At 44.5% G+C, this 23515-nt stretch overlaps 8 protein-coding genes across 8 annotated transcripts; 4 read left to right on the top strand and 4 right to left on the bottom strand.

The window, feature by feature from the left end:
• Positions 1-1548: 1548 nt before the first annotated feature.
• L199_008402 (uncharacterized protein) lies at positions 1549-2721 on the bottom strand (the record flags this gene model as incomplete). The annotated part of the gene is made up of 5 exons (XM_064894083.1): positions 1549-1632; positions 1704-1832; positions 1891-2028; positions 2262-2366; positions 2470-2721. The coding sequence occupies 5 exons, from the start codon at positions 2719-2721 to the stop codon at positions 1549-1551; spliced, it is 708 nt and encodes a 235-aa protein (XP_064750155.1).
• A 1110-nt stretch (positions 2722-3831) lies between these two features.
• L199_008401 (uncharacterized protein) lies at positions 3832-6388 on the top strand (the record flags this gene model as incomplete). The annotated part of the gene is made up of 8 exons (XM_064894082.1): positions 3832-4259; positions 4337-4501; positions 4581-4721; positions 4815-5023; positions 5167-5345; positions 5420-5598; positions 5673-5768; positions 5887-6388. The coding sequence occupies 8 exons, from the start codon at positions 3832-3834 to the stop codon at positions 6386-6388; spliced, it is 1899 nt and encodes a 632-aa protein (XP_064750154.1).
• Positions 6389-7048: 660 nt separating this feature from the next.
• On the top strand, positions 7049-9072 carry L199_008400 (uncharacterized protein; the record flags this gene model as incomplete). Its single annotated transcript, XM_064894081.1, has 9 exons — positions 7049-7131; positions 7219-7383; positions 7476-7616; positions 7694-7905; positions 7970-8148; positions 8236-8414; positions 8484-8579; positions 8660-8886; positions 8990-9072. The coding sequence occupies 9 exons, from the start codon at positions 7049-7051 to the stop codon at positions 9070-9072; spliced, it is 1365 nt and encodes a 454-aa protein (XP_064750153.1).
• Positions 9073-9815: 743 nt separating this feature from the next.
• On the bottom strand, positions 9816-12164 carry L199_008399 (uncharacterized protein; the record flags this gene model as incomplete). The annotated part of the gene is made up of 8 exons (XM_064894080.1): positions 9816-10254; positions 10314-10409; positions 10475-10653; positions 10775-10953; positions 11015-11223; positions 11297-11437; positions 11508-11672; positions 11737-12164. The coding sequence occupies 8 exons, from the start codon at positions 12162-12164 to the stop codon at positions 9816-9818; spliced, it is 1836 nt and encodes a 611-aa protein (XP_064750152.1).
• A 614-nt stretch (positions 12165-12778) lies between these two features.
• Positions 12779-15021, bottom strand: L199_008398 (uncharacterized protein; the record flags this gene model as incomplete). The annotated part of the gene is made up of 7 exons (XM_064894079.1): positions 12779-13163; positions 13243-13338; positions 13427-13605; positions 13671-13849; positions 13919-14127; positions 14206-14346; positions 14417-15021. The coding sequence occupies 7 exons, from the start codon at positions 15019-15021 to the stop codon at positions 12779-12781; spliced, it is 1794 nt and encodes a 597-aa protein (XP_064750151.1).
• A 452-nt stretch (positions 15022-15473) lies between these two features.
• Positions 15474-17135, top strand: L199_008397 (dTDP-4-dehydrorhamnose reductase; the record flags this gene model as incomplete). Its single annotated transcript, XM_064894078.1, has 10 exons — positions 15474-15501; positions 15565-15624; positions 15706-15816; positions 15956-15990; positions 16083-16103; positions 16166-16263; positions 16331-16462; positions 16536-16588; positions 16662-16763; positions 16867-17135. 10 exons carry the CDS (start codon positions 15474-15476, stop codon positions 17133-17135), a joined length of 909 nt encoding a protein of 302 aa, XP_064750150.1.
• Positions 17136-17322: 187 nt separating this feature from the next.
• On the bottom strand, positions 17323-20058 carry L199_008396 (uncharacterized protein; the record flags this gene model as incomplete). Its single annotated transcript, XM_064894077.1, has 9 exons — positions 17323-17480; positions 17552-17756; positions 17850-18119; positions 18212-18760; positions 18827-18932; positions 19013-19458; positions 19524-19602; positions 19662-19730; positions 19805-20058. 9 exons carry the CDS (start codon positions 20056-20058, stop codon positions 17323-17325), a joined length of 2136 nt encoding a protein of 711 aa, XP_064750149.1.
• Positions 20059-20398: 340 nt separating this feature from the next.
• Positions 20399-23471, top strand: L199_008395 (uncharacterized protein; the record flags this gene model as incomplete). The annotated part of the gene is made up of 12 exons (XM_064894076.1): positions 20399-20566; positions 20642-20845; positions 20921-21238; positions 21309-21509; positions 21571-21738; positions 21796-21906; positions 21970-22085; positions 22145-22298; positions 22353-22457; positions 22521-22640; positions 22701-23182; positions 23264-23471. 12 exons carry the CDS (start codon positions 20399-20401, stop codon positions 23469-23471), a joined length of 2355 nt encoding a protein of 784 aa, XP_064750148.1.
• Between the last annotated feature and the right edge of the window lie 44 nt (positions 23472-23515).

Here is a 23515-nt window from a genome sequence, read left to right as displayed (position 1 = left end):
TCTAGGTATCAGACGGAGTGATATGCAATTAGGAGAAGCGCATCAAGCATGATGATATGTTTGTTCACATCCTATCAAGTGTTAAGAAAGTGATTGGACTCCACAATTTCCATCACGTGAAGTTTTGATTGACGCTGCTTGGCGATATGCCATCCGGCGACAGACAGGAGGTTTTGGTCGATTGGACAGTACAAGGAAGGATATAGTTGAGAGAAAGATAGAGAAACATTGCATGATGGAAGACAAGGAGACTCACACTATCCTTTCTTCAGATATGAGCGTGAAAATTTGATCTTTAATCCTTGACCCTAAGGAAATCTATGCACTTTACAATCGTATATCGAACTCTGCCTCTTGTATGGGTACTGACCACCTGTCTTCAATCGATTTTGCGAGAGGGTTATTTGATGATAGAAGAAATGGGATGTCGTGTCGGAGGGAAGGAGGAACGAATGAATGTATGAATGTGTGAAATAGGAATCAACGTCGACGTCGACGGGTAAAGGGGAGTTGATGTGGACTTGATTTGCTCTGGTGGGATGTCACTGTACGATATGAATGAGAAGACTCATCAGTGATAATTTTCTCTAGCGTAGGTTGATATATTGTAAGATGGTGGACTGCGATGTGATGACCCTAGGCTATGACTTCATGAATCCCCTCGTCTGGTCTTGTCTCCAACAAGCCCCCATCCATCAGACCTTTCTTCCACTAACTTACCTTGTTTCGATGACCGTTGGACCCCTTTCTTGCTCTGTCCGTATGACGAGCCTTGTGTCCTTGTTCTTATGATGCTGTTGATATGGTGAGATGTATGAGTTTGATCTGTGTAGAATAAGAACGAATGGATGGATGGGATGATGGGGTTGAGGATGTAGGATGAAAATGACACGCGGTGGTCAGAGTGAGTGTGAGTGGGACTACACAAGGATGCAAGCTAAACAAAGAAATACTGCTATGCAATGCGATGAATGTGGCACTTTGCAGTCGTATACGGTGGCGGCACTTGACCTCCATAACGCCGCGTAATCCCGCAACTGCTGCTGGCGCTGCTGGGAGTAAGGCGCGTCACATCTCCTATATGGGCGCCCGTCGAGGGGACATGAGATTGGTCCAACATTTACGGATCCATCAACCGCTCTAGATGGCCCTCGCATGCATGTAGGCGACGAGGTCAGGAAAGGGCATGGAAAGAGCTCAGCATGAGAGGTGACCAGGAGGGCATTCGAAGCATCCAGTCTGTCCCGTCTGCCTCACAAATTATACCTTTACTGCATCGTTGACGCTAGAGGGAAGATAAACTTGGACGGAATGCCTCCTTACCTGAACGGAACGATTGAAAGGGTAATTCCATAGTTCACCATTATGCATTTCTTATCACTCAGACTCTATAGACATCAACATCATCCTCCTTCTCTCTTCTACCGTCAAACGAACATTCATTACTTGATCTCTTTACACAAAAAGCTAATTCTACAACTCGACTATACTTCAATGTAGATATTCGGATTTCAGACATTAAGACGATTCAGTTTGTGCTCAAAAAGATTAAAGGGGACCAGGGATAACGTGTGGTACGGTGTTAGTCGTAGTTTGTACAGGGTGACCCGAAGGAGTAGTATTGTTGTCAACCTGAAGAAAACAATAATAGCATTTTATCAGCCTCTCCAGCCTGTCTGCGAGATGGTTGGCAATTCACTTACATCGTTCAAAGCCTTTTCGATCTTTTCGCCGACTTTGTGGGCAGCGTTGGTCACTTGGGTGATAAATCCTGGATGAGTGGGTGAAGAGGTTTTCTCATCGATAGTATGGGTGATTTGAGTGAAGGTGGACTAAAACGATCAACCCATTAGCAACAGCCCCCACCCATGAAATTCAGTACAAGCTTACTTGAACAGCAGTGAGACCTTGCTCGAAGATACCTTTAGCCTTCTCACCTGCTTCAGCGGTCGTGGCAGAAACGTTGTCAATGCTCTTTTCAGCGGTATTGGCTGAAGTAGGAGCAGGGGTGGTTGAAGGCGCGTTACCCTGTGATGCAAGAAGCGAATTTGATCAGCGTCTCGATTCTCATCTTAGATCTATATTCGTTCATTGAAGAGAAAGGAATAACTGCTTCCGCCGGCGACTCCCTACCGCGCCCTCAATTTCATCTCGAACCTCCTCGTTACCAGCTTCTCATCTCTCGTACCTCCGTAAGCCCCTCAGTCCTCATTCTCTTGCTCAGCCCCATACGAACTGACATGCACACACTACCTACTCACCTCAATCTTATCGATAATCTCCTTAGTCTTAGCTTCAATCTTATCCGTATAAGGCTTAGCAGCCTCTTGAACTTTATGAGCGTATGGTTCTACTTTTTCAAGGTACTATATACGACAGCAACACACAAACATCAGCCAAATGCCAACTACCATATTGTGCATCGCACCTATGTACTTGTAGGTAATCGTAGATAGACGATAGACTCACGGGCTTGGCCAATGCTTGAGCTTTATCCAAAATGGTAGGTTCGGTAATTGGGTCCAAAGCCTTTGCAGGTTCCGTACTGATAGCTTCAGCAGGAGTGACAGGCTTAGGAAGCACTTCTCCTCCTACTACTGGAGCACCTGGGACTTCCGCTGGTGGAGCCGCAGCAGTCGAAGTAGACGCAGTCGCGGAGGTGGAGGGAGCGGAGGTAGCAGGGACCACGGGGATCTGAGGTGGGATAGCGCCGAAAGACATTGTTGTTGTCGTTGTTAGATCTAAGATAGAGGAGTTGAACAAGTGGGCTAAGATGACTTGAAGACAGTCTGTTGATGAAAATGGAATGGAATGGATGGATGTATAGATAGATAGATGTTTGGGATAAAGAGGGATCTACATTGGGTAACGTTATCAATGTTCATTCTGCTAACTCATGCTGACGAATGGCAAGGGGATCCCAAATGACCGGAGCCAATACCAATCCACAGTCGAGTGGCGCCAGATGACGTCATGACGTCATTTACTCTTAATTTCCACTAATTAGTGCATCTGATCTACTCTACCTATACTCTACCCGCCAACAAATTCAAGGGTTGGATCAAGCTCAGAATATGGTAATGGGGAGCAGCGATAAAGCTGTGGTACTTTCAGTTTCGGTCGAAAGGGAGAGTTGTGAGGTGAAAGTGATCACCCATCTACGAAAAGTAGGCGAGTGCCTAATGACGAATGATGTGATGTGTTAAAATGGCACTAACGAATTGAGGGTGTGGACGAAGAGAGTGGAGGGATATTTGGGATTAGAGTGTTGGGGCAATCTGATATGACATCCGGTCATCAGACGTACTCGTATACCGAGCAATAACTATTGCTGGTAAGAACACAGATTTGAATATTCATGATTAGGTTATATCTCATATCCTTTGTCCTTCAAACTCAATGATCTGAACTGATAAATGACGGTCTAGAAGCTGATTTGGCTCGTATCGGATGTCGTTGAGTATTTAAGGGGATCCAAAGGATATTGCGTGTATGCGGAAAGACTAAGACATGACGAGCGTATCTTCTTTTGTACCGCAGAGTCTCATGTTGACACGATGAAAGGATTGATAGCTCATGGCGACTAACTGCATGATGTGATCTACCTCTTATACTTTACCAGTATTGATGTAATCCGAGGAAGATTTGCATCTTCGTACTGAACCTCGTTTCAGATAGGAGTTGTAAGCTATCCTTTCTGGAAAGAAGTAGGGTCACAACCCCCTCGTTGATCGTAAAATCGTACTAAATCTTTAGGTGACACCTTGATAAGACATCGACTTCTCATTTTTCTCTACATACAGTACAGATCATTCTAGAAAACGAACAACAATGATGAACACCACTGCGGATGACCAGTTCTCTTTCCAGGAAGGTGCACATGAACAACAAAAGGAAAATATACAACCTAGAGGTATCAACAACCATTCCTCTGCATCAAATACATTGATCAAAGCTGCGGGTGACTCACCTCTTGAATTGAACAGAAGACCAACAATCAACCAAGACCCTTCACCTACTTTCAACAATGATAAGACCGACAGACCACCTTCACCCAGGGTCAAGAACGATGCTGATTCACCTGTGATGTCACTAAAGAAGCAGATAGTCACCGCGATCATAGTAACAGCTACGACAGTGATGACCTCAAGTAGTGGACAGGTGCTCAATATTGCCTTACCTACTATTAAGGAAGATTTGGATATTGGTGAAGGGGATTTACAATGGATAGTTTCGAGCTATAATCTATCGGTTGGCTGGTGAGTCCTCAGACGCTATTTACCAATCCGATCATCTCACGCTGATCAAAATACCTTTTTCTCGTTGATCTATCCAGTCTACTTCTATTCTGTGGTCGACTCGCGGATATATATGGTAGAAAGATGATATTGGTAATTGGAATAGTAGTATTTACCGTATTCACATTGATTGGTGGGTTCATGCAGAACGGTCCGGGGTTGATCGTGACTAGGGCTTTGGCTGGATGTGGAGTAGCTATGACGTGAGTGAGAACAACACCTTGGCCTGTAAATATCCCTCAGATGATACTTGAACCACTGATGATAGGCTATGCACCGTAGAACACCCAGTACGACTGGAATTATAGCCGAACTCTACACTGGTAAAGCAAGATCAAGAGTATTCACCTGTTTCGGAGCTGGCTTTTCTGTAGGAGGTATATTGGGTTTGCTGATAGGTGGTTTGTTCGTATCTTATGTCAAGTAAGTCTTATATCCACTTTTAATTCGACGAATCGATCGATGACCACATAGTGCTGGCTGATACCGACACTTGATTATTTGCCAACACGGAAGATACACTTGGCGATCATGTCTATTTGCTGTTGCTGGAATTGGCCTGCTGATCGGAATTTCAGTGATCATCGTCATACCTTCAGATGGATCTCATACGACCAACAAACATGTAGATTGGCCAGGAGCGATGCTTGTCACAGTCGGGTTGGTGCTATTTCTTTTCGCGATAAGTGACGCTCAAAGTGCTCCCAATGGGTGGAAGACTGTGTGTGAGTGGGAATTCCTCTGTATTAGTAGTCACCGTCCCATCTTCATGCCCGGTGAGATACTTCCTCAACAGTGTGGTCTGACGTATATGCTTGAATCATGAGTATATAGATATACTGATGCTAAACTACTCTTCTCGAATAAGATATCATCACTCTTCTAGTTCTCGGTATCGTCCTTACTATTCTGTTCTTCTTCTGGGAGCACTATGTCGCGCTCAAAAGAGACAATCCACCTCTGATGCGATTAGCTCTATGGACGAGGGCAAAAGGCAGATTGGCTGCCCTGTACTTTGTCAGCTTTCTGGCCGTCATGGGCTTCATAGTAAGTTACAGGTACCGTCAAGAGCGACAAAATATCATTAATTGAAAACTAACTGCAACCTCAATCGGACATAGCCAGCGCTATACAATGCCACTTTGTTTTTCCAAGAAGTCCAATCTATTGGTTCAGTCGGAACAATGCTACGGTTCTTACCCACAGAGGTAGCCGGCATAATATGTTCAATTTTGGTCGCCCTGCTGATTCATAGAATACCCGCTTACTGGCTAGTCGTTATTGGTCTTTTGGCTTGTGGGTGAGTGAGCTTATACGTGACTACGTATCACTACTACCTTGTGTTACTTATGAGGCTTGCTGTTCGTACTGTAGATTCGGCAATATGTGTTTCGCAATTTCAGAAAAGGATACCAGTTATTGGAAATTACCATTTCATGGAACGTGGTTGATAGTCTTTGGAGTAGATATGTAAGTGCTTTTGCCTTTCCCTCTGGTCAAAAAGTTTCAAAAATCGCTAAAATTCGATGAATCCATCATACCCATGGCTGTACATCCATTCTGACGCTGGCGGCGATATGCTTCACAGATTCCTACCAACCGGTCTAATATTCGTATCCCATTTCTCCCTCCCGGACGAATACAGCGTAGCAAGTGGCCTGTTCCAAACATTATTGAGATTAGGAAGTTCCATTGGGTTAGCACTGACCTCCATCATGTTTGATTCTCAATACAAAATCTCCCTCTCTGATGGAAGAAACCAAGAAGAAGCTTATTTGAAAGGGATTCAAACTTCTTTTTGGCTCAGTGCCGCAGGGTGTTGGTTTGGAGTGATAGTGGCGGTCCTAGCGCTTAGGGGATTAGGTGTTTTTGGGAAAGATCAAGATCAAGATCAAAGCGGAGTAAAGACTCGTGATGTCGAAAATCGGATTCGGAATAGCAATTTGGTCGATTCATCAGATACACCAACGCCAAAGGCGGTCGAGAAGGATAAGAAGAAGTGCAAGAGTGATAGCAATACTGGGGAGATGATGGAACGTTGTTCATCTGGACCTCCGTGCTCTGGACTTGAAGCAAGATCTAAAGTGTGAAAGGATCTATGGAGCTTGACTTAATGATACGTTGCACCAATTGTGGATGAGGGCTTCCATATTTCCATTAGAAGTCTATGCTGTACTGATTCCCGAATTAATCGGCCCATCACCTTTGAGGATGGGGAAGGCGTCAACATAATTTTGCTTCTGAGGGTTTGACTTGGATCTCTGAATACTCATTGCGCAACATTACATTCTTTATTGATTGGCCTCATGCAGTTACATTAGTTCCCTCTTTCTTCGTTTTACTTTTGCCTTTCAATAGTTAGCGATTGCCTCGTTACGAGTCTACCATCGCTCACAAATAAGTCTGAACGCAAACAGGGAAAAATGACTTCTCTTGCCAACGATACTGGTAGCCCAGATACGGCAGCAATCGCTCGATCTAGTGTAAGTGATCAAGATACCCATCATAGCAAAGAGAGGATGGACGTCGAGCCTAGAAACACACAAAGTACCAGTCATACTCTTTCGGATAGTCCAAATACTTCTTCAACTGACCCGGAAGATCCACCCAATATTTCTTCATCCACTCCTACAACAGAAACACAGACACGGAGTATTCGTTTTTCTCGCACCAGACAAGTGCTCATCATCTTTACCATAAGCTTGATTTCGATGCTCGACGCGATCTGTGGGCAGGCACTCAATATCTCAATGCCGACCATTCAAGAGGAACTGGATATGAACGAGAGTGATTTACAATGGCTACAAACAGCTTTCCATTTAGCCGTCGGAAGGTGAGTCATTGTCCATCTACTCCTCATTTTTGCTTCTATAAGGTGATTATCGCTTGAGATACTCAACATATGTGACAAATACTGCAGTTTGTTAGTTTTCTTCGGCAAAGTCGCCGACAACTTCGATAGGAAACGGATCCTACTTCTTGGCATAATATTGCTCGGTGGTTTCCAGCTAATTGGAGGTTTCATGTCCAATGGTGCCGCGTTGATATCCGCAAGAGCCTTATCAGGCGTGGGACTAGCGATGTGGTGAGCTCTATATATCACTCGGTAATGGAAAGGGGTCTAAATCAAACAGCAGATGCTGATAATTAACACTTTGGTGTATCTACTATATATAGCGCGCCGAGCGCTACTGGTATCTTGGCGGAATATTTCACGGGAAAAGCCAGATCGATAGCATTTACCTGTTTTGGCATGGGGTTTGCCATAGGCGGAGCATCGGGGATCCTCATCGGAGGTCTGTTTGTTTCCTATGTCAGGTGAGCGAGTTGATTGTGGCACGGCCAGCCCAATAGTTCTACAAATCATTCATGATTCACTGAACCATGACTCGTAGGTACACCTGGCGAAGTATTATGTTCTTCCTATCTGGACTATCACTACTCGTCCTCATTATGATTATCGTGTATGTGCCTTGGGATAATTCGCATACCGAAGAAGACAGGAGGATGGACTGGGTCGGAGCTGCTTTGATAGCAGGAGGTTTGGCAATGTTCCTGTTCGCTATTACCGACGCTCAGAATTCCCCTGATGGCTGGAAGACTCCATGTGAGTAGCATTGATTATCAACACGAGTTGCAATTCTGCCTCTTGATGCATATACTTTTGAAAGATATAATCGCAATCCTTCTCCTTGGTATACTATCCGTCACGACCTTCTTCTTCTGGGAGCATCACATAGCCAACAAGACTTCCAGACCTCCTTTAATGCGACCCGCTCTGTGGACACGAGCTCATGGTAGACTGTCGGCCTTATACTTTACAAGTCTTCTCGGTAATTTGGGTTACATAGTGAGTATCATATACACCTGCGTCTTGTTCCAACCAGTTTCTACTAATCATCACGTAGAAACGGATTTAAATTAATATAAATTGCAGGACGCTCTCTACAATGCTACTTTATATTTTCAACAAGTCCAAAACACGGGTTCGACAGGCGCAATGTTACGATTTCTACCGGTTGAAATCTCTGGTATAATCTGTTATTCGCTCGTGGCACTAGTGATACACAGGGTGCCAGCTTACTGGTTGATGTTGGTAGGCCTTCTAGCGTGCGGGTGAGTTGCTTATGCCCATCCGATATCCGAATTGCAATGGTAGGCCATTGATGACTTGGGGATGCGCAGCTTTGCAAACATGTGTTTTGCATCATCTGAGGAAAGTACGAACTACTGGAAATTACCATTTCACGGGATGTGGCTATCGGCAATGGGCGTGGCATTGTAAGTCTCAACCTATCTATCCAACACGCAAGTGGTTTGATCGTTATTCGAAACGTGAAATGTGTGGACTGACTATCAAGACCGACCGTCGCTCGATCGTCAAGCTTTGTACCTACAGGTCTAGTATTCGTCTCAAAATTCGCTTTACCCGACGAATACAGCGTTGCTAGTGGCCTATTCCAATCGATGCTCAGGTTAGGTATATCCGTTGGTCTATCGTTGATGGCAATTATTAACACTTCGGTAAAGAATATGAACCTGGGGAAGGCGAAGGATGAGACCGAGAGTCTATTGAGAGGTCTACAGAGTGGGTTCTGGTTATCTGCTGCAGCATGCTGGCTTGGTGTTTTCGTGGTGGCTACTGCGTTGAAGGGGTTAGGGACTGTTGGAAAGGATGAATCCCAATCAAGTGAAGCCAGCAACAGTCCAGAGAAAGACGAGAGCGAAGGATCAAAGTAACTCAGAAAAGACTCGAAGAGAAGATGGTTGTTGAGTAGTTTGTTGAATAGAGGGCTGTCATGAGACTACCACTCGAAGCTTAGGGATGCCACTTCCGACCTTTTGATCATTCAAACCACCTAGGTCCAGCGGTTTCGGTGCAGTTATGATGTACGTCACGGTCGTTTGTGGCCTGAAAGGAATGTTCGACTCCTTTGAAAGACTTTGGGTCACCGCTGAGATCATCTATAGTCATTATCAATAGTGATATCAATTATACCTGAGTGACAAATTAACGTATTCTTATGTACACTTCCAATGCAACTCGCAATTTTGCCTCTCGCCTTCACCTTTATCAACATTATCTTACTCTCCACAACGACAAAGAGTGATAAATCTGTTTCCACTTCTAAAACGGACTAGAACAACGAGCATCTGAAATCTCATCACACCCCTATTCTAGAAATGGAATCCACACCACCGTTCGTCGAGCCCACCATCCCTTCCATCCCTCGACCTGTTCCAGGTGACCTACCTCATGGGAGGTCCGCTGCCGTTTGGTAACATCCCGTATTCAGTTTTGGCACATCAGAAAGGCATGCAGGTGTCGAGAACCAGCAAGACTGTGATTAGTATAGCTTGGAGGTGAATAAGTACGTAAAGAGACAAGAGAGCTTATGCATGGCGTTTGAGCAGATCATGAGTGATCCCCCAACACTATCATACCGCGTAGTAATACAATACTGTACATAATCCCTTATTATGATCCGTGAGATATACTCCAAAATCTTTCTGTGATCAGACCAATTCATTTCCACTCCCATCTCCATTTTTCCTGTGAGACAGATCTTGCATCTGCACCTCATTCTCCCTTTCCATATCCACATTCATACCCTTGTCTTTAATGTTGAAATCGGTTTCTCCCTGTGCCTCCTTCTTTTCGGTCGATTTGCCCAATACACCCAATCCCCTTAGGGCGACCAGACCAACGATCATGCCTGCCCAAGCGGCCGCCGCACCTAGCCAGAAAGCAGCCTGTAATCCTTTCAGATACCCAGCAATCTTTTCTGCACCTCTACTATATGCTTTTTGTCGCTCCACATCAGCTATGACAGATGTGAATGCCAACCCGAATGACCCGCCTAATCTCATGACAGTCATGAGCAATGCACCAGCCACGGAATGTTCGTCAGGTAATGAAAGTAGAGAAACAAATATCATCGCTGGGGCAAACACTCTAGAGTGTGATAAATTCAGTTGTTGACAAAGTTGTAGATCTTTTTAGAGATCACTTACAGATCTGCCCCAGCAGCTGACAACCACATTCCTTGAAAAGGGAACGTCCAGTAATTGGTATCCTTTCCGGATATAGCGAAGAACATACCGGCCAAACTGTTACGTTTGGATCAGCATATTGCATTGATCTTGTCTGCCCTCTCTTATCGCACTGGACTCACCCGCAAGCAAATAAACCGAAACAGACTATCCATTGGGCAGGGAGTCGGTGAATCAATAACCCCACTAGGACATTACAGAGCACACCTGATATTTCGGACGGTAGGAACCGTAACATCGCTCCTACTGCTCCTGTCCCTTGTACTTCTTGGAAAAGTAAGGTCACCCAGTATAAGTACGACTGCAGACACGATTATAGTTCATTGGCCGAAACCGGATCTGTCAGCCTTCCACTACCAAATGAATGATAGACTTTCGCAGAAATGAATGTGGAACCCCAAGAGTAAGCAAATGAGACCTACAGTGAATGACATCCAAGCTGAGAATCCGATGAAATAGACCGCTGATAATCTACCATTGGATCTTGTCCATAATTGTAGTCTCATCAAAGGTGGCTTAGAATCTCTGTCTTGTAATCTCTTCTCCCATAAGAAAAACGCTACTATCATGAAGACTCCTAAGATGATGAAAGCGATTATATCTGCGATAATTAGGAGATCAATTTTAGCCTTTGAGGCCCTAGATTTGAAGGAGGTACTTACAGCTCGTCTTCCATCCCTGAGGCGCTGATTCGCCCGCACTGACGACATATTGAAGTAAGATCAAACCACATGTGATCAACATCGCACCTGGCCAATCGATTTTTTTGTTCACTGTATGGGATTTATCCCAAGGAATGACCAGCCATGCTGCTGCACTAGCAGCGAAACTCAGACCACCGACAAACCATAATGCCGATCTCCATGAATGTCTACAATTCTGTCAGTTAGGCAAAGTATGGGTATGCGAAGTGGAAGACCTAAAGTAAGGGTAAAAACACTCACTTGACAAAAGAAACAAAAATTCCGCCAACTATCAAACCTAATGCACCTCCTATAGCAGCCCCGGCACCGAAACATGTAAACGCAAGTTGTCTTGCTCTTCCACTATATGTATGAGCGATGATACCAGTAGCGCTTGGTGTTCTGAGAATGTTGATATAAGCTGCCTTTCACTTTCTCACTTTCATATGGTAACGACGAGACTAATGCTCACGCCAATGCAGCTCCACATCCTGCTAAAGCTCTCGATACCACGATTCCCGTACCATTCTGCATGAATCCTCCTACCGTACTCCATACCGCTAGCCATACCATCCCAATCATCAATAATAATTTTCGACCATATACGTCCGCCAATCTACCACTAAGTAGTAAAAGGCTGTAACACATCGATTGAGTTAGTTATCTGCTCCAGGCTTGTGGTATGAAATAGACAAACTGACCATCCATTCGTCAATGAGTAAGCACTTGAAATCCACTGAAGATCCGTATCTTTCATACCCAAATCTTTCTGTATAGTCGGTAAACCAATATTCAAAACTTGCACACCAGATACAGTCATGACGCTTAACCCCATCAGAGTAACCGCGATAGCTATTTGTCGAGCTTTCGATAGTTCTGGTACTTCCTCCTGTAAGTTGGGATCTTCATTATCAGTCTCATCCACAGGTAGAGGTATCGTCGATGCTTCCTTTATCGATGATAAGGAGTTCTTATCCCTGTTGTCGATGGGCTCTTCATCGTTGTTCTCTGGTGTAGATCCAGCGTTACTGAACTCTAACGAAGTCGGGGGAAGTCGAGATGGCGCATTACAACCAGTTGCATTATTGAGATCTTGATGCCCATCATCGTTGGTGAAGCTCAATCCCATGTCTACATGTCTTGATGAATGGGTATTTGAGCTCATCGATTGATCTTTTCTCTTCTCGTGGGTTTTCTTCGTTCTTTTCGAACAAAGGGCCGAGTCGGATTTAGCCGAGACGCTAAGGTATCGCTGTTGTTGCTGTTGGGCTGGTTTGAATGTTGGTGAGTAACCGTAGGACCGCCAAAATATCTATCCATATATAGCATTTAATGTGAATGGATGGTGAAGATGAACAAGCTGATCATCGAAGAGTTTCCACCTTTCTTATATCAGTGATTGATAATGCGCGTATAATGTGATATGCTCGACAAGGTTGAACCCCGACTAATTTCAACGGCGGCTATTCCAGACAAACGGACCAGGTGGTGCCCAAAGTTTTTGAACAGTGGTACCATGCGGGTACGGGTAAAATGTAAATATGATTATCATTTTCGGGGCCCATATTTCATTCACGACTCAATTGCACCTTACAAGACGAATATACTACCCATGAATCTGGGACGATTGATCACTGGTACTGGTCTATCAGAATGATGTCTATGCATTATCTACTAATTATATACTGTTATGAACTGAACATCCCAAATCCCTTTCCGTATTTAGGCCTAGTTAACCGAGATTCAGACCTTGTTCTCCACTCCTTGCTCCTGACCCTTAGCACCTTTCATAGGTATCTGATCATCCACCGCCTTATCTTTTCTTCTCTTCACCCCCTTGCCTATCGTACCCATCCCCCTTAAAGCAATGATAGCAATGAACAGCGCCAAAAAGCTGGTAGCTGCTCCTAACCAAAACGCAGCATGGTATCCTTCCAGTAAAGATTCCTTGTATGATTTTTCCCCTGTGTTGTATGCTTGGTCAAATTGAACATCTGATATCACTGTTGTAACTGCCAAACCAAACGATCCGCCAAGTTGGATCAACGTTTGGAACAACGCTCCAGCTACTGAGTGTTCGTCAGGTAGGGAGAGGGCGGCTACGAAGATTAGACCGGTTGCCATCAAGCTATACACAACATCGAGTTCAAGTAAGCAACAATGAATCCGTATATGCACCTGTCTATTTAATACACACTGAAACTCACAAATCAGCTCCCATGACGGATAACCACATCCCGTTGAATGGTAATCTCCAGTAATTCGTGTTCTCCCATGATAAAGCGAAGCAAACATTACCCAAACTGCCATTTACAGACAGATGTTGTTAGCTTTGGATACTTGTGAACAAGTAAGAGAGAGGTAAGTCGCTTTTGAGCACCCATGACTTACCCCGTAGCTATCAGTCCGACACAGACCAACCATTGTGTAGGTACCACACTGATCAGGAAAGCTACTATCACATTACATAGTATACCAGAAACGGATGTAGGCAAGAATCGAAGCATAGCTCCTATAGGACCTGTCTCTTGGACTTGCTGGTAGTACAAAGTGGCGTGATAGAATAACGACTTTATTATAGCAGGTCAAGTCAGTCAGGTATGATCTGTGTGATATGGGACAAAGATCGACTTACAGTGAATCCCATCCAAGCTACGAAACCTATAAAGTATACCGCAGCCAACCTACCTTTTGCCCTTGTCCATAACTGCAATCTCATAAGAGGTGGTCTGGACGTTTGATTTATGATGTATTTTTCCCATAGGAAGAAAGTGACAACCAGAAGGAACCCAATGATAAGTAGAGCAATGATGTCTGAGAATTGTTGTATGACAACAACGTTAGCGAAAAATAGGTATTAACGCATAGATGTTGTCCACTTACACCCAGTCTTCCAGCCATGCGGAGCAGTTTGTCCTGCACTAATAGTAAATTGCAACAGGATCAAACCGACTGTTACTAGAGCTGCACCAATCCAATCTATCCGCTTATCATCCGAATGAGGTACGTCGGAGGGTATGGTGAATAATGCTACGGCGGAGATGAAAAATGCCAGACCGGCAAGTAAGAAGAGAGCGCCTCTCCAGGTATCTCTGCGGTATATTGCCAACAATTAGTAAAATGAGCAATATGTGAAGACGATACCAAGGAAGCGCGGTAGATCAACTCACTTGACGTAAGATACAAATAAACCACCGACGATCAATCCTATTGCTCCTCCGACAGGTGCTCCAGCAGAGAAACAGGCAAAAGCGGTTGATCTGGCTTTGCCAGTAAAATTCTCAGCGATGATGCCAACCGCACTCGGTGTGCTATACAACATATCAGCCTAATGATAATGCTAAACGTTCCATTCCATGACTAACTGAAGCGGTGACTCACCTCATAGCGGCTCCACAACCTGCCAGAGCCCTCGTGACCACCAATCCCGCGCCATTCTTCATGAATCCCCCAATCATCGTCCAGAGCGCAAACCACAGTACTCCAGTGACGAACACAAGCTTTCTACCGTGTACATCTGCCAATCGTCCACTCAGCAACAAGAAACATCCGTTGGTGAGCGAATAGGCAGATGCGATCCACTGCAAATCCGAATCGATCATATGCAAGTCAGTCTGAATAGTGGGTAATCCGATATTGAGAGCTTGAGATCCAGCTGCTGACATGCACATGGTGAATGTCACTGTTGCAGCTACGAGGAAGAGTCTGGCGGGAGATAGTGGCTGAGCACTTGGTGGTGGAAGGTCAGAGTCGTCGATAGCTACCCGCGACAAAGTCTGAGAGAGGTCGACATCGTCAGGATTCCGAGGAGATGTAGTTCTGTTAGGTAATTCGGAGATGCCCTGTTGAGGCAAGTTGGGGAGTTGATGCATCTCTGATACGGGACTTGACGAGTGCTTTCCATCTTTCTCGAGTTCTTCAGTGGGTACAGATATCGATGGACCGGCGATGGTCGTGTTTTGTTGAGATCCGAGATTATCGGTCATTGCGTTTGTAGGTTTTCGCGTTTCTCGTGTCCAACAAAGTTATACGATTATCCTAATATTTTCGCTACTCCACAGTCGATCGCTCTACGAAAGTCTTCTCTGTTCGTTATACACAGTCTCTGGATATATGAACAATTGGTCGATAAACACGAAGTGGAAGTAAAGAGATGAGGAAGTCAAAAATGGAAAATCTCTGACAAAGTCTGAGGTGCGCTGATCAACTTTTTCACTCTGCTCACCAGATCAACAACAGATCAACTGTCGCTCTAGTCCGACTAGGCCGGAGCTTAACCCCGGTATCCCTTTCCGGCGGAAACAAATATCCCATTCTGTCATCGAGATCTGATCTCAAGCTTTCGACGATCTCACACATAACGAGGTATGGCAATGTTCACTCTGGACCATACTCCCTAAGCTGCTCTCCCTACCCATCCCATATACCGCTAGTCAAGATGACAAAGAAAACAGTCGTAGTCACAGGTAATATCTCAGCTGCACAATGTCATTTCTGCCTCGCATGCTGACCTCATTCTCGTTCATCAGGCGCATCGGGTTTACTTGGTCGAGCGGTAGTTTCCCACTTCCAAGCTCAAGGTGATGAAGGTCAGTTCAACTTCCCCGCGATGTCAGATGCGTGAGGCAATCTTTCGAAGTGTGACTAGCTGATGAAGTGATGGTGGTCAGTGATCAAACTTGCCAACTCTCGAGCTAAGAAAGATGCAAGTTACACTAAACTAGATTTAATGGATAAAGAAGCTGTGAATGGGTTCTTCCAGACTCATCCTACTATAGATGGTGAGCTATCTCCTCCTTTTACACGAACTCGCGAAAATACCAGCTGACTGAATGAACCCATAGTGGTGGTGCATTGTGCGTTAGCTGATCGGTCTTTAGGGGATGGAATCTATTCGGATAGCTAATACACTGTGAACAGGTGCCGCTGAAAGAAGACCAGACGTTGCTGAGGCCGTGAGTTATCTATATGGGCTGTTTCCCATAGACCTCTCGTATAGATAAAAGAAATCCAACAGCTGATCGCATGACTGTACCTTGACTCACAGGATCCAGAAAAAGCAAGCAAGGTTAGTTTTCACTGTAGGGATCAACATTTATCACAAGACCTAACTTGAACTGCACTCAATAGATCAACGCGGAGGTTCCAGCACATTTGTCAGCCCTAGCGAACCAGCGAAAGTTCCTCTTGATCTACATCTCAACGGATTACGTGTTCAATGGTAAAAAGTAGGCTCTTCATCCTCTTTTTCTGTTTAATGAAAGGATAAGCTGACTTTGAATGGGCGCTTTTTAGTCCACCTTACGAGGTAGACGCTCAACCTGATCCTCTGCAGATGTATGGCCGACAGAAGCTGGATGGTGAGAAAGCTGTATTGGCGGAGAGGGAGAAAGGTGCGGAGGTGACTGTGTTACGAGTTCCTATCTTGTAAGTGAGCTTCCTCTTTTTCGAACGCCTCAACCCAGGATGATCGTAGCTGACATCGTCACGGCTGAATTAGATATGGTCAAACTGAGTATAATGCTGAATCAGCCGTTAATATCTTGCGAGATGGTGAGTTGTCCCATCTCATTTAGATGGTCTCAGACGACGACGACTCATGATTCATGTCATGGTGCACATATAGTGGTTGAAGATCAGTCGGGAAAACAGTACAAGATGGATGCCTATCAAGTTAGGTTCCCTACGAACGTCGAAGACGTAGCTAGGGTGTTATACGATTTATCACGTGAGTTACCAAAAATGAAGACATCTTGACAGTGTTTGAATTGGGATGAGACCTTTTCCTATCTTCGTATGATATCAATACGGATTCTGACAAAGTCCCTTAGACCTCGATAAACCCCTTCCTTCAATCCTTCATTACGCCACTCCTTCACCTGCTCTTACCAAATACGATATGACGCAACTGATTGCTCAACACCTCAACCTTCCCATTGATCATATAATCAAAGATACCAATAAGCCTGGTCCTGATGCTACACCTCGTCCGGAGAATACTCAATTATCTACCAAAGCATTGAAAGAGCTCGGTGTGGATGTAGGGGAAAGGAAGAGTTTCGGGGACTGGTGGGGTGATTATATAGCTGAAGGCAAATGATCGCTCGTTGGATATCTGAATATATATTGGTATGCTGCTCTCGTAGTCAGGTCAATTAATTATGCGGCTAGTGTATAGGTTGATAAGGTTATAAAACTGTTAAAATGCATGCAAATGATATGGAATAGACATATAACAATGAACACAAGAAAAATACCGCGACAAAACCGAATCCCACAAGATTGACCTAAGCTTTAGACCTCCTCTTCTCAGTCATTTTCTTACTCTTCGGTAATTTTATCTGACCGTTCGAAGAACTGTTATCTTCTTTCTTATCAGCTTTGGAAGCGACCGGTTTGGCCGACACTTTTATACCCTTCTTCTTCAACGCTTTGCGTTTACTCTCTACGACATCAAGGAAGGAATCATTATCAGCAACTGAATCTTAGTCGACCAGGGAAGGACGAGTGGCTCACCTTCGATCAATGCTTGATCCTCTTCATCATCAAATTTACTGATATCTCCAACTTCCTCCTCAACGATCATACCATCATCATTCAATTTCTTGACCGGTTTTTCATCTTCTTCCTCAACTGCAGTATTCTTGGTGTTTTTCTTACGTTTCTCAACTTTGAATTTGGCAACGAAGAATCCATCCATATTATGTTTATGTGGGTAGAACTGCAAATTAAGATTTAATCATTTCGTCAATAAAAGATCCTAAAAGTCTTTTTGCTTGATAAAGCCTGTGTAATAACTAAGGGTCACACTCACCCTCCTTGTTAATGTAACACTAGGATTGAAATTCTTGCCTTCAAAGCTCTTGAAACCTTCTACACCAAATTCCAATCCGGTCTCTACCAATTTCACGTTAGGTCTCTTTCTTAATGCGTAATCCACCACAGACTCATTCTCGTCGACCGTCACTGAACATGTCGAGTATACAACATATCCACCAGTGGAGGAGTTGGGGTTGACAGAGTCGATAGCACAGAGGATGAGTTGTTTTTGCAAATGAGCGAGGAGCTGGAAGTCTCTTTCGGTCTAAAAGGATTCAGATTCATTAGCTTTGCGGGAAAGACTGAGATGCCAAGACAGAAGAAGATGAAACTTGATTGTATGAGAGCTTGACCCACCTTATTAACCTTCACACTAGCATCCTTGGAGATAACACCCGTTCCACTGCAAGGAGCATCCAACAACACTCTATCGAAACCACCTATCACTTTAGGGAACTCTCTCGCATCGTAATTCGATACAATCACATTTTTACATCCCATTCTGTGTATGTTTGCCGTCAAACTCTTTGTTCGAAGTTTATTGGAATCGTTCGCAAATATTATACCGGTGTTTTGTAATAAAGCGGAAATATAGGTGGTTTTACCTCCTGGGGCAGAAGCCATATCTAATACTCTTTCATTAGGTTGAGGAGAAAGGGCAATGACAGGTAAGAAGGATGAAGCGGCTTGTAACATGTAATGACCAGCTAAGTATTCTGGTGTAGCTCCGATTGGTACTTGAGATTCAAATACTTGTAAACCGACTTTGGACCATTTACCAATAGGTTCTAGTGTAACTCCTCGATTGATCAATGCTTGAGCCAAATCACGACGACGGGTACGAAGGGTGTTGGCTCGGATGGTCACTGGACGAGGAGATTCGTTGGACTCGAAAAATGCCAATGCCTATATCGAAAGTATAGAAAGATCAGTATGAGAGCTAGTGCGATGGGAAGAGAGACAGCTATTCACCTCATCCGCAGGGAAGAGTTTCATCAATTTGCCAACCAGGAACGTGTTGTATCCGAAATACGTAGCGATATCATGTTGAAGCTGTAGCAAGTGATCTGATCTGGATCTGTAAGATCGATGACACAGATCAGTAAACTATCGACGTCGAGAAAACTTGATAGCTTTGATGAGAATACAACCACTCACTTTCCCGGAACACCTTTCGACATCTTATCATCTTTACCCAAACAAACACCGACCAACCACCTCATTCGCTGTTCTACCTCTCTGAGACTCGTACCATGTTCGATTTCCTCCTCTTCACCACCTCTATCAACGGCAGGTAATGTATATGTCTCTTCCAAGTCATCTTCTATATTGGTCTGTATATTATCTTCGTCATTGTCATCTCCCTCCTCGGCGGCAGCGGCCATCTCAGTATCTTCATCATTATCAGACGCAAATGCCGAATCTTCTTCATCACCTTCCTCGTCGTCTTCGTCAAATTCATCATCTAACATTTCGTCGTCTTCGTCATCCGATCCCAGGTCAAACTCATCTCCTAATTCTTCATCATCTTCATCTGAAGGTGCTTCGTCTAGATCGAACGCATGTTGTCCAAGAGGTAGAGATTCACCGTCATCATTGAGGTCCTACAAAGAGCACTCGATGTCAACATAACGTCACCCTTATCAAAAATAGTGAACAAGTAGCTGACCTCGTCTTCGCCTTCTGAATCGGAAAATTCCAACTGCTTGACAGGTCCTGAACGTTCCTCGAAATCTTCCTCATCAGATCTGCGCCGACAATATATATTAGCTGGTATCCACTATGTACAAGGGAGGAATCGACTTACGAGGCAGGCTTTTTGCCTTTCTTTGTACTCTTCACTTTAACAATCTCTTCCTCATCTTCCGACAGTTCTCTGTTCACCTTGAATCAGCCTACTATCATTTTGGCAATGCGGCAAAGTCGAAAAGTTCAAAACGTGTAACTCACCCAGGTTGTAAGGCCTCATCCAAATCACTATCATCCTCATCAACTTCATCTACTTTCTTCCTCCTGTGAGCAGGCAAAGGTTTCCTACCTAACGATCCTTTCTGAGCTTTGATCCTCTTCTGATCATTTGAAGCAGCGGACGAGGGAGCCTTCTTCTTTTTGGCCTGTTGTCTTCGCGAAGTAGATGATTTATCGGGTACACTGCCAGGTAAAGGCTTGACGTCGGCTTGCTTGTTCTTGGCTCTTCTACCCATCTTTGCTATTTTATCGAATGGTTGGATTGGTGATTGATATATCAGTGATAGTCAAGAATCTCTATCTATCTTACTCCAAAACAAACTTTTTGGAAGAGGTGGACATGGAATTCACGCATCCGCTTAAACTTTTTCAACATTTCACGGCAAATTTATGTCATCATCCCATTTAGCATAACCAACAAGGTGGAGATGTCCGCTTCATCCGAGGTGTCAACTTGGTGAGCGTGTTGATGAGAGTGACACTCTCTAGTGATTGATGCATGAAACGAAAGATAGACAGACAGTTGCTATCTTTTTCATATCACGAACTTCTACACGAAGCATCAGAAACGTCAACATGGAGACTCCCACAAAAGAGGCTTCCCCGGCCTTACAGCCCATACCTCAAATGCAGGGAGATACACCCGCTCCTTCCGTGTTGGAAGGTGCGGAAACACCTATAGCTGGACCATCGTCTACACCCGTACCAGCAACTATTAAACGGACTTATACCAAGAAATCAAAGGTGAGCTGAGTATACCTTCCCCTGCGATCACAGGGGGCAAACAAGCTGACAAATGCGGAACGGTCAACGGTATAGGCAAAAGTCGAAGGTCTTATGGCATATACATCAGCCTTCGTACCGGGGATGTACAATATCAAAATCCCTGCTGGAGATTACCTGCAGAAGGAAAGGAATGTAGATGTAGCTCGACAAATCAGTGTGGCGAGAGCTAAACAGGAGAAGGTAGATATAGAAGAGGAGAAACAGAGGAAGATAGCTGAAGGAGTTGAAGTGCCAGAAGTAAGCTACGTTCTCCTACATTATTCGAATTTGATACAAGCTTGTAGGTGTGGTATAGCTGACACTTTGAAACAGGTAAATCCACTAAATTACACTTTGATTATCCATCCGGGATCGAGAAATCTACGCATAGGTAGAGCATCCGATTTTTACCCCAAAGAAATCCCAAATTGTATTGCACGACCTATCAAGGCTATAAACAGAGGGTATGATCCTCCTGTTCCTGGAAGTAGAGCTAAGAGAATTGCCGAGCGTGCTTTGGAGAAAAGACAAAATAAGAAGAGGAAAAATGATAATGAGGAGGATGTACATATGAACGGGAATGGTGATAGAAATGGTCATGGTCAAGATGAAAGTGATGAAGATGATGGAGAAGGAGAGTGGATCGATCCTGTAAGCTTTTGCACTCGGCGTAAATCTGTTAATGACTGACAAAAGCTTATGCTCTTATGTTTCATTTTAGGTGGATACGAACATAGGTCACCTGAGAGAATACCTCCGACATCGTTTGGTTCAAGAGAGATTGGCAACAGATTGGAAGGAAGGTACAAGAGTGAAAGCTACCAATGCTAAAGTGAAACCTGAAAATTTACCAGAACACAATGATCCATATAGAATAGATTGGACAGAATCAGATAACAGACCTTTCTACATCGGTACAGAAGTAAGCTTCTGGCCGATTGTCCTTGGGTCACGATGAAGCTGACAGGAACTGATGGAACTAGGCTTTACGATTACCTGAAAAGGCAGGATACAAAGTCAGATATCCAATCTTACAGCGTAACTTCAATAATCGAGATTGGAGTTCATCACAACTACTCTTAGATGATATTTCCACCATAATACAGGAATCACTTAGAACGGAATTGGGGATAACACCAAAGGATTATCCTGTAAGATACAATTTGTCAAGCCCAGTTCAGATTGAGTAAGCTGATGAAGCATTGTAGAAATACTCTGTAGTGTTCATTATACCTGATCATGGGGATAGGGTTTATGTGCAGGAAATGACCAATCTTTTCTTGACGTCAATGGCATTCAAGGAGGTTGCCGTGCATCAGGTAAGCGGACACCTTTCCACTCGATGTACATTATTAGCTCACGATGTATGGACAATATTGCAGGAAGCATATTGTGCGATATTCAGTGCGGGGATGTCATCAGCTTGTGTAGTGGATGTTGGTGCTCAGTCGACTTCGGTGACACTCGTGGATGAGGGTCTGCTCAATGCAGATACCAGGTAAGCTCAGCATCGTATCGATCTCAGCGTATGACAGCTTACAAGTACCATGTGCTCAGGATCAAGCTTAACTACGGAGGTGATGATATCACCTCAGCACTAGTCACGATCCTCCAACGGTCAAACTTCCCGTACAAGGAACTGGATCTGGCCAGAAGTCAAGATTGGATAATGATGGATAATCTGAAGAACAAAATCTGCACTCTGGAAGAGGTAAGTGGGGCAATGATCAGTTACATATGTGCCAAGCTGACATTCAGGTCATAGCATCTGGTCGCTAATACCCCTTGGGATTTCTACGTGCTGAAGACGGAAGGGTTGACACAGAAATATGTGTTTAGGACGTATGATGAGAACATTCTGGCGCCTTTAGTAAGCTTATGGATCGTGATATACGACGTGTAAGCTGACAAGTGATCAAACACACCCACGCAGATATTCTTCGACACTCGTTTGATAGATTTCAAAGAGAAAAAGGGTCATGGAAAATTCAGGCTCTGGGGGATCTCCGATGATAAAGTGACGGATGACCTGACTTCAAGCTATGAAGAGCCGGTAAGTCAGCTGTGTGTTAATCAGGAAATCGTGCCACGCAGCTGACATCGATTACAATAGACCGGAGCAATGAAAGCTTGTACAACTCACCTTCTACCGCCCCCTCCTGCTGCCGAAATTGCTCCAATCGATAATTCCGAGACAAACAATGGAGACGGGGAAGACAAGCCGAACGCCAGTCAGACTGGTCATGCTACACCCGAAGTGAAGACAACCAAAGAATCGACTCCTGCGCCTGTCCCCGCCCCAAGCCACTCGCAGACTTCCACAAGCTCAACCCCTGTGCCGGAGAGAACGGCGCCCTCAGTCACTCCTGTACCTGCTACCACAAATGACCAACCTGCTCCCCCCAAACCTGCTGTGCCCGAGCTATCAGCTCAGCAGATCATCACTGAAGCATCCAAATCGCCGTTGGACGCTGCGATCGCTGCTTCCATCTCAATGGCTGGAACGGAGAATAAAGCGAAGACTGCAGCTAATAGTATACTGTTGATCGGAGGAGGTTCCGCTTTGAAAGGTCTAGGAGGCTTCATCGCTGACAGGTGAGCAAACCCTTCTTGAGAACAAAGCTTCTCCTTGTCAGGATGAAACTCATAGCCGATATCATTTGCGAACATCAATAGGTTACCCCCTCTCCTCCGACAAAAAGGATTTCCGATATCGGACGTATCCATCGTTCCTCCACCACGTAATCTGAACCCCAGATACGTGAGCTGGAAAGGTGCTTCGGTGATGTGTAATTTGGAGAGTCTGAGTGATATGTGGATTAGAAGAGATGAATGGGAAGCGATAGGTACGAGGTCTCTGAAAGATCGGTATCTGTTCTATTAATCCGTTCTTCATATATGATGTGATGTCATGTCATTACCATATGC

The sequence above is a fragment of the Kwoniella botswanensis genome, chromosome 3, assembly GCF_036426115.1.
Source record: "Kwoniella botswanensis chromosome 3, complete sequence".
NCBI classification, from domain to species: Eukaryota; Fungi; Basidiomycota; class Tremellomycetes; order Tremellales; family Cryptococcaceae; genus Kwoniella; species Kwoniella botswanensis.
Note: the sequence above shows the minus strand (reverse complement) of the source record. Positions and strands in the feature narration are given on the sequence as shown.